At 34.0% G+C, this 15,759-nt stretch overlaps 2 protein-coding genes across 2 annotated transcripts in view; both read left to right on the top strand.

Moving 5' to 3' along the window:
* The first annotated feature begins 897 nt into the window (after nt 1–897).
* LOC106136574 (probable ATP-dependent RNA helicase DHX35) overlaps nt 898–15,759 on the top strand; it is a 38,783-nt gene continuing 23,921 nt past the window's right edge. The window contains exons 1-2 of the mRNA XM_060951936.1: nt 898–1,075; nt 1,833–2,098. Of these exons, the coding sequence (XP_060807919.1) occupies nt 1,042–1,075; nt 1,833–2,098 (300 nt within the window). The 5' untranslated portion in view covers nt 898–1,041. The remainder of the gene's footprint in view (nt 1,076–1,832; nt 2,099–15,759) is intronic.
* Nucleotides 4,304–15,362, top strand: LOC106141346 (ceramide phosphoethanolamine synthase). The gene has a single exon (XM_060951939.1). The coding sequence runs from the start codon at nt 4,526–4,528 to the stop codon at nt 5,633–5,635; it is 1,110 nt and encodes a 369-aa protein (XP_060807922.1). The 5' UTR covers nt 4,304–4,525; the 3' UTR covers nt 5,636–15,362.

Genomic DNA, 15,759 nt, shown 5'->3' with positions numbered 1-15,759 from the left:
TAAACGGTAATTATTTTTTATACTTTTTTTTCTTAATTTCAACAAAAATCTTCTAGTCGCTGAGACTTATCATGTTTATTATTTTCACATTTGTTTAAAAAAATAGGTATTTATAGGTACTTCTATATTTTTATTTATGTACTTAGCTCAACTTTTTATCTATCAATTGTCTGGGCTTTCCTGATATCGACAGGGAGAGCATTGCATAAACGGAAAACTTATACAGTTAAAGAGTGGGAATAAAAATTGGTGTTGGATGGATCAAGATGGAATGACGCACAAAATCATAAACACATTAGTTGAGCGTGAAGTTGAAAATTATACTGATAAGCGTATCGTTTTCAGAGAAACTTAACCCAAGTTTTGTTATTGTATTCAGCAGGCGGTCATATTTTGTCTGTACGTAATAAAAAAGAAAACAATAGGAGCAATCCGTCTCGTTACCACTGATGTCGAAAAACGCGACTAAGGGATAGGTTATAAACTTGGGATTCTTTTTTAACGCGATGGGCTAGCAAGCTGTCACTATTTGAATCTCAATTCTATCATTAAGCCAAACAGCTGAACGTGGCCCATCAGCCTCTTCAAGACTTGGCTCTGACTACCCCACTATGTATATGCGTGATATACATCACATACGTGATTATATGTATGTATGTATGTAGGTATCTACCTACATACCTTACACGCTTAACATTACCTTTGTTCCAATTTCAATAATTGTTTAAAATTCCTAAGACTTACCCATAAGATGCTAAATGCTAGAGATATACATATTATTAGGGTACATATCATTTTAATCGTTTTGGATGTTTGACCTATTTACATGGACATAAAAGTTAAAATGGCTGCCGTCATTGTCAATGTCAAACATATTTTTGTCAGCATTGACAGAATTTCTCTTCACGGAGAAAAAAATCAAAACATTGTGAGTTGCGAAAGTAAACCTTGTAGAAAATTTCGAACAAATTAAACGTAAAGAAGAAGGAAATACTCACCAGGCTTTAATTTAATGCCTATAGTCGAACTTAAAACAGAAAAATGCACAGCTCCAGACCGAAATTTGTAAAACCGGGTAAGTACTAAATTGTGCAATTTGGTACCAAACTTGAACTTGTAACCAAAAGAGGTATTTATTTGAAATGTACCGTATTCTCGAACCTAATATTACAAATAATAAAGTATACTTTCTTATATAAACAAGATCCTAACCTCGAAACTTTATTGATTTTCAAAACTTTCATATCTAATAACTAATAATACATACATACGTATGGTCACGTCTATATCCCTTGTGGGGTAGACAGAGCCAACACACTTGAATAGACTGAATGGCCACACTCAGCTTTTTGGCTTAATGATAGAATTGAGATTCAAATAGTGACAGGTTGCTAGCCCATCGCCTAACTAAGAATCCCAAGTTTGTAAGCCTTTCCCTTATTCGCCTTTTACGACATCGAGATGGAATGGTCCTATTCTTTTTTGTATTGGTGCCGGGAACCACACGGCACTGAGTGATTACTTTGCTCCATTTTGCCCATTGCCATTTATCTTCTTCTGGTCTTTCGTCTTTTGGTCTTTGTAACGGCCTTGGTCGCGCAGCAATAGTGCTCTAGTCTTGTAACACCCGAGTTCCTGGGTTCAAATCCTGGTCAGGGCATTACAAAAAATGAACTTTCTCTGATTGGTCGAGTTATCTATACAAGTATTTATTAAGTTAGTATCTTGTAACACAAGTCTCGTACTTATTTCAAGGCTAAATCATTCTGTGTAATCTGTCCTGTATAGCAATATATATTAACATTTTAACCTTTACATCACAAACTTTACAGGAGATGAATCACTCTACCCTTCAAGAAACAAGGATGGCTCAATTGAACCGCTAACAAACCCTACGCTAGACTCCTCATTAATAACGGATAATGATTCAAAATCAACATTTACGTACAATCGCTACCACCATCTTCCGTTAGAGGCACAAAGACAGAAGCTACCTGTGTTCCAGTATAGAAACCATATACTGTATTTGCTGGAGAAGTACCAGACGTTGGTGTTGATCGGTGAGACGGGATGCGGGAAGTCTACGCAAGTTCCTCAGGTAAGTTTTTCATAACTTCAAAAGAAAAAGTGTGTTCTTTATTCGACTGTATGTATTATTTTTTATGTTACCGCATATCTCCGTTTTTATAACCCAACTAGAGGCCACCCGAGACTTCTTCTGCGTGTAATCAATCCAGCAGGAAGCTGGGTCTTTAGCTACCTACATACCAAATTTCATCATATTCGATTCAGTAGTACTTGCGTGAAAGAGTAACAAACATCCATATTATTACATAACCAACATTTTTATGCATTTGTCTGGTAAGTATTTATAAAATTAAATTTTTTTTTTAGCATTTCCTTTTTTATTGAAATTGTTGCTGGTTTTTTGTTTTGTTGCTTCCTTGTTTTTTGTTTGTAATGATTAAACTCAGAAACAACTTAACCAATGTTAGTTATTTAACACAGATATAGGAAAAAAATAAGCAACCTGTCACTATTTTAATCTCAATTCTATCATTAAGCCAAATAGCTGTGCATGGCCTATCAGTCTTTTCAAGACTGTTGGCTCTGTCTACCCCACAAGGGATATAGACGTGACCATATTATGTATGTATGTATAGGTAAAAAATTCTAGACCATACTTATTTCATATGTAGATGCGAAAAGCCTTGTGGTTTCCGGCACAAATTGATAAAGAATAGGATCATTCCATCTCTTTACCATGGATGTTGTAAAATTCGACTGTTAAACTTGGGATTCTTCTAAGGCGATTGTTGGCTCTGTCTACCCCAAGGGTTAGGTAAAGACTACTCCTCGTGCCACAATCCCTGTATACTTCTTTCGCTTCATCCACATTCATAACTCTGCTGGCTAGCGTGTCGGTTTACTTTAAAAAAAAATAACTTGAAAAAAGAACAAGCTTTTTTTTTGATCGAAATTGATAATGGCTACAGATACACGCATAAAAATTTTACATAATACGTATATAGTAAGTTCAAATATAAATAATTTAATAAAATTCAAAGTTCATACAATAATCGTGATTTTTTGTTTATTTGTTGATCCGTAAAAACTGTTTGAAACCTTTTAGCCGTGTAATAAGGGATATTTTAATTTAGTATTTTTTTTTTAAATCTCCGCCAATAGCATAAATGCGAAAGTAAGTTTGTATGTTGCTCTAAGCTTTTTCACAGCTAAATAACTGATCTTCATTTTTGTAATACATAAGTATATTATCGGTTTCGGAAAATAATATACTTAAATAACATTCCACATGGGCGGGGCTATGAGAGAAAGTTTATAAAAGGTTCTTTATTTCACATAATAAAAAAAATGGTACTTTAAAAAAAATTTTTTTTTTCAATTTATAAAAAGATGTTTTTTTTGGACTTTTTTATAAAAATTACCATAGTTTTTATCGTATTTTTTCTATCGTTAAAATAACATAATGAGATATGAATGCAACCCGTCGGCCTTGAACCCGATACAAAAAAGAATCGGGTGATCCATATCGAATTAGCTCACCAGACGCCCATGTTTAATATTATTATAAAACTAAATTAAACAATAATGGCCTCTACCTATAATAGTTATAAGGCTTAAAATAGCCTATATTCTCTGGGTGTAACTGGTCGGACTGAGGTAAAAACGAGACTCTGTTTGGGTTGCCAGCGTTCTGAACTTACCTGAAATTCTGTAAAATATAAGGCAAGGCTTAATAAACTTTTAAACCTTTTATTAATTTAATACAATTAATAACAAAAATTTTAATATTTTTTTTTTATTTAGCATGTTCTATCAGTTTGCGTTTAAATGTACTAATTAGGCATAATACGTTATTTTATCTAAACTTGTTTTCAATAATAGCAATAGAAAGTACTTTTTAAGCTTTGTATTAAATTTGAAATAAACTTAGAGATTCAAGTATGCGAGGACATTTTTAAATATTTACGTATAAATAGCACATAATCTGAAGACTTAAACAAAAGGTTAAAATGATAATATAGAAAATACCAGTCAACCTTTGGGATATAGCACGTTATTTACGTGACACGAAAACCTTAACAATGACTGCTTTATACTGCTATAAGAATAACACCAAATTTACTCGATTTCGTAATAATCACACAGCCTTTAATTTCAAATTCAATAGTTAAGATAATTAAAAAAAAAAAAAACAATATCACTCGACTCTGTGCTAAAATTACGCGGTGCCAATACGTGGGTACTGTCATCTGTGCATCTGGCGACCCGGTGCCGCCCCACGGCCGCGTCTCGCGTCATTCCGCGTCGGGCGCTTTTGGAGTGCGCACGTATCGACCCCCGAAACTTTCACCGGGTGAAAAATATCCGATCGCAAGTGCAAATGTTGACAAAATCATCCATTGTTTAGATAGAACCAGTGTAACGATCGAGTATCGTGCGACAGTGAAATGCGATCTGTGAACGCGTGGAACGGACGCAAGAAGTCATATTTTTCAAGATGATGTGGCCTTCCTCGCAAGCTAGCAAGATACTCACCCTGCTTCTGTTCTTAGTGCTTTTGTACTGCCTTTACATGGACACATTTCTGTTTCTGCGGATCCAGAACTATAAAATTGATTTGTTCGACGTGGTGGAAAATGCGACGGAATCGTCGACAAAATCTGATGGGGTTGCGGTGAATTATGAAGATGTTACGTGGGTGCCTTGCAGTATCAATCCTTTATGTCATCCCACTGTTAAAGGATTGATGGTTGATCACATCAATCATTACATCTACGCACCGCTCTGTTCCATGCTGGATTTGGGACTGAAGATCTCCGAAAATCTCCTGTTTCTAACTCCTAATATGATTTCGTTTTCACATGTTATTATAGCGTGCATTGGTGCTAAACTGTTGACTTGTCAAAACTTAGCGGCTAGAAGGATAGCAATAGTTTTGTTTCAAATAAGGATGTTTTTAGATGATTTAGATGGACACGTAGCTAGGGAACGTAAGCATATTAAAGGTGAGAGGTCTGAAGTGGGGACCATGGGTTATTGGGTTGATGGACTATGTGATATGCTCGGTGTTATTGCTATGATGGTAGGTATACTATTATATTTAAAGAATAATCCTCCAAGGAGAGGATATAAAGGCACTTCGGTCACATCCCTTCCGTATCACCAGTTGAAGGAAATAAATTCGTCTGAAGATATAGAAAAGGATCACACAACTGAAATAGGAATTAGTTATAAGACCAAAGTGACTTTCCAAAGGATTGTTCAAGTTCTAGGTTTGTTCTCTGGTCAAATGGTGCTGTCTTCATTAGCGTGGAATAGATATATAGATATTTATCAAGAATTACTTGAGAATAGTGCGGAATACGATATTTTGAGACGCCAAGCGGCTTTTAAATCTGGTATATTTTTCTCGGCGACTAGTCTGTGGAGAGTGGTCAATCCGCATAGTTACTTGCATTTGTTATCCTTGGCTGTGTTTTGCGATAAAACTTGGGGTTTCTTGAAAATCGTCCATTATAGTGGATATGTGTGTTTGGTTATAGCCGTTGGCACGTCAGAATATTTAGTTCAAAATATAAGGTCGTTCGTTTTGAACGGTGCAGGGTGAACGCGTGATAGCTTAGCAAAAGCTGTGTCAAATCCTGAGGCGAGAAATGAACCAATCAGATCGCAGTGAAATTAAAAAGAATATATCTGATTGGTGTTTTTTTTTGGAATGTGACCGAGAAAAATTGCACTGTTATTTTTGTGTTTACTTAAAACTTTTGGCACGGTATTCATTTTAAATATCTCATTAGTAATATTTATGATCGTAATTTTTGGAATTGAAACTTAAACATGCCACAGCTTTTGTATAATGCCTGTGTCGAGAATTTAATAACTTATGTCATTGTAATTATGGTTCACTGAGGTGTATCATCTAGATAGGCTGTTATTGCATTTCATAACTGCATTATTTATATTTCAAGCGATATCTTGTTACACACCTGTGTTTACTACACTTAAGTATTATTTAATTAACTAATGCCCTTAGCCATAACTGCATCATAAAATTCTGCGTAATTTTTTATTTTAATTGTTAATTTTCGTCTTTGTAAATCTGTTAGGGTTTTTTTTTATCTTTTTTAGCCCATAAAGTTTGGAATAAGACAATATTATCATTTCTTATTTTTTAAACTGACATACCTAACAGTGTAATTGGAAATGTAAAAAAAAGTATTATAATCATACCGAGGTTAGGCTAATTCTTACAAAAATATTTTAAAATAAAAACTCATTTTATGTCTTTAAAAAAACGGTCAGTAAAATAAATATTGCTTAAAACTACATCAGCTCAGTTTAGTCATCAACAATTATAATAACGATGTGCAAACATGCCAACTGCAATTATACTGAAGACTTCCTTAATGGATGCTGTAAATATTAGATGCAAAATAGATATGACGGGCGTGATGGTTTTATAAAACGCTAGTGATAATGATAAATTTAGTTACTTAATTTAAACAATCACTACGATGTTAAAGTTGCGTTGAAGACATATTGTGTTAACCAGAACAAACAAAAATAAAAATGCTGACAGGACCAGCAACCTGTCACTATTTGAATCTCAATTCTATCATTAAGCCAAATTGCTGAGCGTTCCCTATCAGTCTTTTCTTGGCTCTGTCTACCCCACAAGGGATATAGACGTGGCCATATATAAATATACGTATAGAACAAACAACTAAGAGGATGCTCCAAGAAATTTACTAAGTTTCGGTGCACTAGTAACCTCAAAACTCACTTTTTGCTAAACCGTGTTGTGCAAATGTTGAACTCTCTACCCGAGACAGTGATACGTGCTCCAAGTGTTAACACTTAAAAATCGACTAGACACACACACACACATTAATTAGAAACCAGTGAAAATTAAGCTCAAAGATTCCGTTACATACATACATACAGCCCAAGCTAATAAAAGCGTAGTAAAAAGCATAAGTGCCGTGAGTGAAATTCAAATTCAAAATGTTTATTCATAATTATGGGGCATTTTAAACATCATTGAATAATTGTCATACCTTTTGGTCTCACAACATTGATTGACGTCGAATTAATTACTTAAAACTAAAATTTACTGCCGCTTCCAAAGCGTCAGTGCAGAAGAAGCGGTAACAAACTGCACTGCAGAGTTTTCTTCAATAACGTCAACTTCACATTCACGCTTTAGCTTTAAGCTGATAGTGTATTAACAATAAATAAATAAATATAACGAAAGTATGAGAAGGAAAGGGGGTGAGATGGCAAGTGACTGAAAAAAATTGAAAAAAAAACTCATACTGTGCCGACCTCATGTAGGTAAAGATTGGGAAAAGGTGACGACGATGAAGGTAGTGATGATGTAAATAAAATAAATAAAAATTCAAAATAATGAAGCATGATAGCTCAAGAGGTATTTAGTTTGCAACAACAAAATGCTGACTCTGTGTCAGCATTTTTTTGCAATTCAAAACGCTAACATAAAAAATTATAATGCACACTTCGTTATTAAGTAATACATAGTTAAATGGTATTCATCGCTTAAAGCGATATTTCTCTTAAACAACAAATAAAATGATTAAATTGTTTTTAAAGCGAATCAAAAACGATTATAATTTCAATCTTGATTTTATAATGGCGGTTAAATGGTAATTCCCGGCACCAATACAAAAAAGAATAGGACCACTCCATCTCTTTCCCATGGATGTCGTAAAAGGCGACTGAGGGATAGGCTTACAAACTTGGGATTCTGTTTTAGGCGATGGGCTAGCAACCTGTCACTTTTTGAATCTCAATTCTATCATTAAGCCCAAATAGCTGAACGTGGCCATTCGTTCTTTTCAAGTCTGTTGGCTCTGTCTACCCCGCAAGGGCTATAGACGTGACCATATGTATGTATGTATGTTGAGTTTATAAAAAAAAGAACAGAAAAGATTAAACAAAAAAAGAACCAAATGACAAACACAAATTGTTTATCAAGTAAATATTGACGTTGTAAAATCTGGTTACAATATTTAAATATTTGCAATTAGATAAGGCTGTGTAAAAGCTGTTTTGTTGATTATACTTACTCCGCCGATAAGAATTAGCTGCCGGTGAAAAACGGGATTCATTTTTTTCTTCTTAATTTTTAAGATGTAGAAGCACATACAATTCACTTTTAGTACATTTGAGCGTTGTCCAATTGTAATCCTAAAAATATTATTATGAATGCTTTCAAGGACGTGTGGATGCATGTCTGTTAGTCTTTTCTTTTTTACTCTGGATTTACCAGAGTCTCACATAGATAATTATTTTGTAACTGCACGGTTCACCTTTTTTCTTACATTCTTTAAAAATAAAGATTATTATTATTATATTACTCTTTAACGCCAAATTTATTGGACGGATTTAGTACATGGGTAGAATTAAAACTTTTACCCCAAAATTCCCCCGAGACGCCAACTGGTATCTATACATATAATAAATCTGTAGAAAGGTCAATTCTGTACATTGAAAATATTGAAAAAATAAATAGCAGGGGGTGTTACTGGATCGATACCAAAAACAAAAATGTGATTAAAAAAATTTTTGTCTGTCTGTCTGTATGTTCAGGCATCACGTGAAAACTAACCGTTCGATTTTGATGAAACTTGGTATAATTATACCTTATTATCCTGGGCGTAAAATAGGATACTTTTTATCCTGAAAAAATACGAAGAAAAAAAAATCTTAATTTTTCAGTTTATCCATAGACGTTGTTCTGTAGAACCGCGAACACACGTTGCGTTACCCGCAGTGGATTTAGCGCCGTAACCTGTAGCGCCTAAAGTCGGCTTTGGCTTGAACCGTTTGCTGCACAAGCGGGCCGCTACTAATTACTATGAAAAAAATACTACATAGCTACATTAATTCCAATCAAGCTGAAAATGAGTATAATTATTTAAAACACAATCAAAAGCATTATTTCAAAATTCCCCATGATTCCGGTTTAAGGAAAAAAATTTACTCACGGTCAAAGGTAAAAAATGGGTGTATCGCAATTTTCTTTAAAACGGTAAGTTTTTCAAATCGGAAAATTACCTCAGACATAAATTGTAGATCATAAAGTTATCTATAAAAAGGTATCAATAATTTTTTTCAACAAAGCTACTGTTTCTGTGATATAACGATGCAAAAAGTTGCAAGCGTCATAATATGCATCCGTTTCCTTGCCACCTCTGAGGTAGTGTACTATTAGCGCGTTTTTTTTTTACATTTTTATTATTAAACTTGAAAAAGTCTGAAATAGGTTAGAATTAACACGTGTTTTCACTACGCAGTGGCACTCAAGACTAACTTTCATATTTATTATTTTAAAAAAAAATAGAATAACCCTAAGTGAAGAAAATCATCTTAGGACAATAATAGAGGTTACAATTATCAAATTCAATGCAATAATCAAATTAAAACTAAAGCTACTTATAAAAAGAAAGAAAAAAGATGACTACAAACTAAAATTTAATTTATAAATTGTACAGTCCTTGCATAGCATCAACATGCGGGAATGTGCCCAGAAGGCTGGCAGCATTGCCAATTCGAATGGCAATGCTGATTCTCTGAGCCAGATAATTTCCAGCCCTCCGGTCAAGATATACCTCAATTAGCTTTTTCGACAATTGTCGGAAAAGCTGATGGGCAGATAGGCCCCCCGGTCCCAGAGTTTCTACCCCAAAGGTTCAAAAGTATAGATATTACCGATAACTACATACATACATACATAAAATCACGCCTCTTTCCCGGAGGGGTAGGCAGAGACTACCTCTTTCCACTTGCCACGATCCCTGCATACTTCCTTTGCTTCATCTACATTCATAACTCTCTTCATGCAAGCTCGGCGGTTTCGGGTACTTTTGACCTGACCCTTTACCAGGACGTCCTTAATTTGATCAAGATATGTTCGTCTAGGTCTTCCCACCCCGACCTTTCCCTCCACACTCTCCATGTATCTCTCTCTCTGCTTAGTCAACCTGTTTTCATTCATCCTCTCCACATGACCGAACCATCTCAACATACCCTTTTCTATTCCTGTAACTACATCTTCTTTCACATCACAACATTCCCTTATCACACTGTTCCTTATCCGGTCACTCAATTTCACACCCAACATACTCCTTAACGCTCTCATTTCCACTGCATTTATTCTGCTTTCGTGCTTCTTTTGCCATACCCAACTTTCACTCCCATACATTAATGTCGGGACCAACACGCCCCTGTGCACAGCCAGTCGAGCCTTTTTGGATAGTTTCTGACTGCTCATAAAGGCATGCAAAGCTCCATTCACCATGTTCCCCGCGTTCACTCTCCTTTCCATATCACTATCACACTTGCCATCTGATGTAAACTTTGATCCCGATAACTACATATTTGCGCCTTTTGAGGTTTTTTGCCTCATTTGAAGCAAAACGGCCTTAGATTTAGTAACCTGAAGATGAGACGGCGCAAGTGTGTCGACACAAGTAGCATCCCACACCAAAGGCCGCCCCAATCTCCAGGGTACCAAAGTCATTCCATCCGGTCTCTTGGCATCATCCCGAGCCAGACCGTTTGGTTCTAGGAGGATTATATCATTTAGGGCGGCATGGCGCCCTAAACGGCCGGCACTCCTAGGGCATGAGAGGCCGTGGTGTCCATAGCCGACAACGGTATCCCCGCAAGGACAACTATTATTAAAGACTAACGGTATTTCATGTGTTGAGCATTCTGAGATAAAGCAGCTATACGACCCTAGCCACGTAATTAAACAGAGAGACAGATGTTGTCTCAAGGTTTCACTACAGTATAAATGAAGGGACTGGGTTTCATTATACTTATGTATATTTTATATTTTGAATTCAAGTTAAAATTACCGACAGAACAATATTTTTACTTATATTACTGCTACATAGAGTATATATACGAGACGTGCTTATGCATATTATGACGCTTGCAACTTTTTGCATCGTAATATCTCAGAAACGGTAGCTTTATTGAAAAAAAATATTGATTCCTTTTTATAGATATCTTTATGATCTACAATCTATGTCTGAGGTAATTTTCCTATAAAACTTACCGTTTTGAAGAAAATCGTGAAAATCCCATTTTCTTACCTTTGACCTTGGGTAATTTTTTTCCTTAAACCGGAATCATGGGGAATTTTGAAATAATGCTTTTGATTGTATTTTAAACAATTATACTCATTTTCAGCTTGATGGGAATTAATGTAGCTTCATTCCTATTTTTTGGTCTAAATTGACCAGACTGAAAATAAAATGGAGAAATAAACCATCTACGCGAAGACCGACATCCGCGCGGACGAAGTCGCGGGGGAAAGCTAGTCAATAATATAGGAATAGAATAGATTTATTTTCAAAATTGGATACAAGGTACCTATCACTAATTGACGTCACATCACTTAAATCTAATTATAACTACTACCGCTTCCAAAGCGCATGTGTAGAGGAAGCGGCGGAACAAACTACACTGCAGCATTTTCACCGGACGTCAATATACAAATATAGATCTCTTAAATCTAAATCATGGACGAATGCACATTGTCTACATTAAAAAACATGAATGATTTGATGACAGGGAATTGTTTGTTCGTCTTACTGACTGTAGTGAGAGAGAACTTTGAACGAGTTAGAAATATCGTTCGTATTTGCTCAAGTTTTGTATTCGTTCCGTATTCAGCGCGCGCGACGCTACATTTCAAACAAACAGTTTCCCTAAATTGTTCTAAAAATAATTTTAGTGTTCGCGCGGTAGAGCGGCGTATTTCGGGCTAGTGATAAATTCGCCTCGAAATCCAATGTTAGGTCAACATTATTTTAGTGGCATATAACAAACAATATTTGTATTTCTGCGAATAGTGCTCGGTGTAAACCTGACTCACCTAATTATATTCCCGTGCAAATTGTTTAAAGTCGATGAAGAGAAAGGCTAATCTTGGAATCCTTAGAAAAATCTTAGGATTCTTTTAGGCGATGACCTGACCTGACCTGTGAATATTTGAATCTCAATGCCATACAGCTGAATGTGGCCTTCCACTGTTTTCAAAATTGTTAACTTTTTCTACTACGTAAGTATGTGGTTAAACGAGTATAATTATGTTTTTAATAGAAAAAAAGACCACTCCGTCCCTTTCCTATTTATGTCGTTAAAGGCGATTAAGGGAGAGGCTCACTTAAGGTCTAGATCTGTCCATAAAATATATATATTTATATATTGTCAGTATTTCGAACATTCGCGTTAAACACAGTAGATAATGACATTTGTGAAAATATAAAGGTTTCTCTTTAAATAAAGATGACGTAATAAAAAATGGCAATGAATATAGTAGGCGCCTGGTTTTTGTATAATGAATAAATTAAATTATATGCTAGACACGATCTCACATTTGTTCTTTACAATTTTATGTGATTGAAAATATTTCTTAAATGTATTCTTTATAACAAGTACACATACATACAAACATACATATGGTCACGCCTATATATGTACCTTGCGGGGCAGACAGAGCCAACAGTCTTGAAAAGACTGATAGGCCACGCTCAGCTATTTGGCTTAATGATAGAATTGAGATTCAAATGGTGACAGGTTGCTAGCCCATCGCCTAAAAATAAATCCCAAGTTTGTAAGCCTATCCCTTAGTCGCCTTTTACGACATCCATGGGAAAGAGATGGAGTGGTCATATTCTTTTTTGTACTGGTGCCGGGAACCAAAACTTTACAATTTTATGTAATTGAAAATATTTCTTAAATGCATTCTTTTCATTTCATTCATAAGCATTCATTAGCGGTCAGAAAAAATAAGGGGACTTTCAAATATATTTGTTTGCCAAAATGACAGCTAAATAAGAGAAAACAGTCCCTGGATCCCAATTGCTAAAGTGCTGAGAACCACACGGCACATCTATTTATATAAACTAACAGTGTAACAGCGCAGTGCATCCATCGATTCCCTACCAAGGCCGAAGTATACGAACATATAGTAAGCGGTCGGCAGCCCACATGTTTCCTGCATAGAACGACTTCTCCATCGAGTCTTTAAAAGCGGATTGCGAATTTTAAAATTAGAAAATTTTTTAAAATATTTTATTAAAAAAAAAACAAGGTTGGTTAGATTGCGAATTTTAAAAATAGAAAAAGGTGTTATAATTTGTTTTTTTTTTTAATAAAAATATATTTTGGTGCGTATTTTAAAAGTAAAAAAAAAAACATAAGTTTGATCTTGCAAGGCATAATTTATATCTCAAGCAATTATACCCTTAAGACTCTTCAATTTATTTCTTTTTAAATCTCATTATAATAAATCAGTCAATATATTTTTATTTGTGAGCTTTTATTGAAATTAAATTTGTTTTTTTTAGAGGGAAATAACTTAAAAACAAAAATCATAAAACATTTATTACACGTTATATTTTTTTTCTATTTTTTTTTGTAAAAAATCATGGCAATATTTATTTTTAAAATTAAATTACCTATGTTAATTGTGTACAATATTATATTCATTAAAACACCTAAATTACTCAGTGGAGCCGTCTGCCAATAGACTAATAAATAATTTAATCAAGAAAAGTAACATAAATTCTTATCAAACACTTAATTTCTTTGTTCTTTAATGGACGTACGAGTAGATTTAATGTTGCATTTCTTTTGTTTGTGAGATTGCGCGTAATAAAGTGTAGTTAAAAATGCTGTTTAAATAACTCCCACTAACATAAAAAAAGTAAAAAAAAAATGCGGTACACTCGCTTGGCAGTTTGCCCTATGGGTTATTCCGAGGTTAATTTAAACCCATTAAGTAAATTTTGAGTGTAAGAATAATAAATATATATTTACTTTCGAATTTATAATTATAAGTATGAGGTTGATTTTTTATTTGCCTTAAAAAGGATTTATACATACATACATATAGTCACGTCTATATCCCTTGCGGGGTAGACAGAGTCAACAGTCTTGAAAAGCTGAATGGCTACGTTCAGCTATTCAGCTAAATGATAGAATTGAGACTCAAATAGTGACAGGTTGCTAACCCAACGCCTAAAAAAGAATCCGAAGTTTGTAAGCCTATCCCTTAGTCGCCTTTTACGACATCCATGGGAAAGAGAGTGCCACACGGCACGACACAAAAAGGATTTATTTTTGCAATAAATATTAATTATCTCTAGCTGATACGCGAAATAGGGAATTGCTATTTTCCTTTTGTTTTCACGATAATTTTCCAGTTAATACCTTTTGCCAAATCTAACTACATCAGTCACAGATATTGTGCGAAGATAGGATGTTGTATTGTTTTACATTGAATTCACAAAATTCCATTGTTAAGGTAAACTTTTTTTTTAAATTCTAATGACAACCTTGGCATAGAACCATCACGTTGCGTCTAATTCACGAGGTCAAGTTCTACGGACGAATGGATTTGTATATTAAAAACGTGCTTGATAGACCGCGTATTCTTGAAAAAAAATATAATAAAAATGTTTTGTGCTCTTGTTGAAAAAAACTTTGCATTGTTGGCTTTTTGGGAAATTTACATTTTTTCTTCTTTTTTTCTTATTTTTTATTAGTTTAGTCTCGAATGATTATCTTTTTTAATATTTAACATGCAATTCAACTCAAACTGACTGACTTAAATAAAAAATCAAATTCTTCAATAATCTTTAGCGAAAATAATAAATAAAAAGAGGCGGGGCAATAGCTTTTTTTTAATTATACACAAAAACATTAAGTCCTTTAAATTCTCAATAAAAAGCGAAATTTATTCATAACGAATTTAGTTTAAGAATGTAAAGATTTTATAATTTATTATCAAGAAACATGTGCCAATGTATAGTGTGAGTGATATTTATTTCATTAATGCTGGGTCTCGACTCTCGACTGATTTTTGTGTAGGCAATTGATGGCTTATGGTAGGTTTTTCAAGTAGAAAGAGATATAAATATTTTTTCCAAAAATATTAGTACGTTTAAGAAGATTTGGAACGCGGTTTAAGAGGTGTATACGACTGTTGAGTAGCCTTATTGAAATACTTTTTTTTGTTTGTAATATTGTTATTTATGTATGTTACGCCAAAAGGTGGGTACGGAATTAGGGTGGGGTTTATTTAGTGGTGAATTAACTAATTGTTAAGCAGTGTGAATGTCCTATATTTTTATTTCAGCGTTTTTTTTTAGAATTAATATATTGCAAGCATTGACTTTATAAAAGTCGCAAATATCACGACCAGAAAACAAACGCGGACAATTTCATCATGTCAGCTATATACATTTTTTTTTTAATACTTAGGGTATTAAAATGTTTGTGTTTAAAAAAAAAAGTATATTTCTTTTTTTTTTCGTAAGGTACTTAATTTTCAAAATTTGGTCTATTTTCATCACTGCAGATTTGTATCATAAATACGAAAGTTAATTTACACTAAAACAGTCACAGTTTTTTTTTTACCAACTATGACGTCACAAAATAGTCTTATGTTTAAACGGAAATAAAAAACAATGTGATTTGTAGTTATGTATTTTTTTTTATGTTACGAATGTAAAATATAGTGTACTAATATCTGTGATTTAAAATTTAAATATTGTTATAAAATACTTATGCGATAATTTTCATCATACGTAATGTTCAGAATACCGTTCAAAAAAGGGTGTTTACAGGTTTACATTTTTTTTTCAGGTTTGGTTTGATAATTTAGAAAAAGTATATATATTTGAAAGAGGA

Source organism: Amyelois transitella, chromosome 27, assembly GCF_032362555.1.
Source record: "Amyelois transitella isolate CPQ chromosome 27, ilAmyTran1.1, whole genome shotgun sequence".
NCBI classification, from domain to species: domain Eukaryota; kingdom Metazoa; phylum Arthropoda; class Insecta; order Lepidoptera; family Pyralidae; genus Amyelois; species Amyelois transitella.
This window is presented reverse-complemented; position numbering and strand designations above follow the sequence as displayed.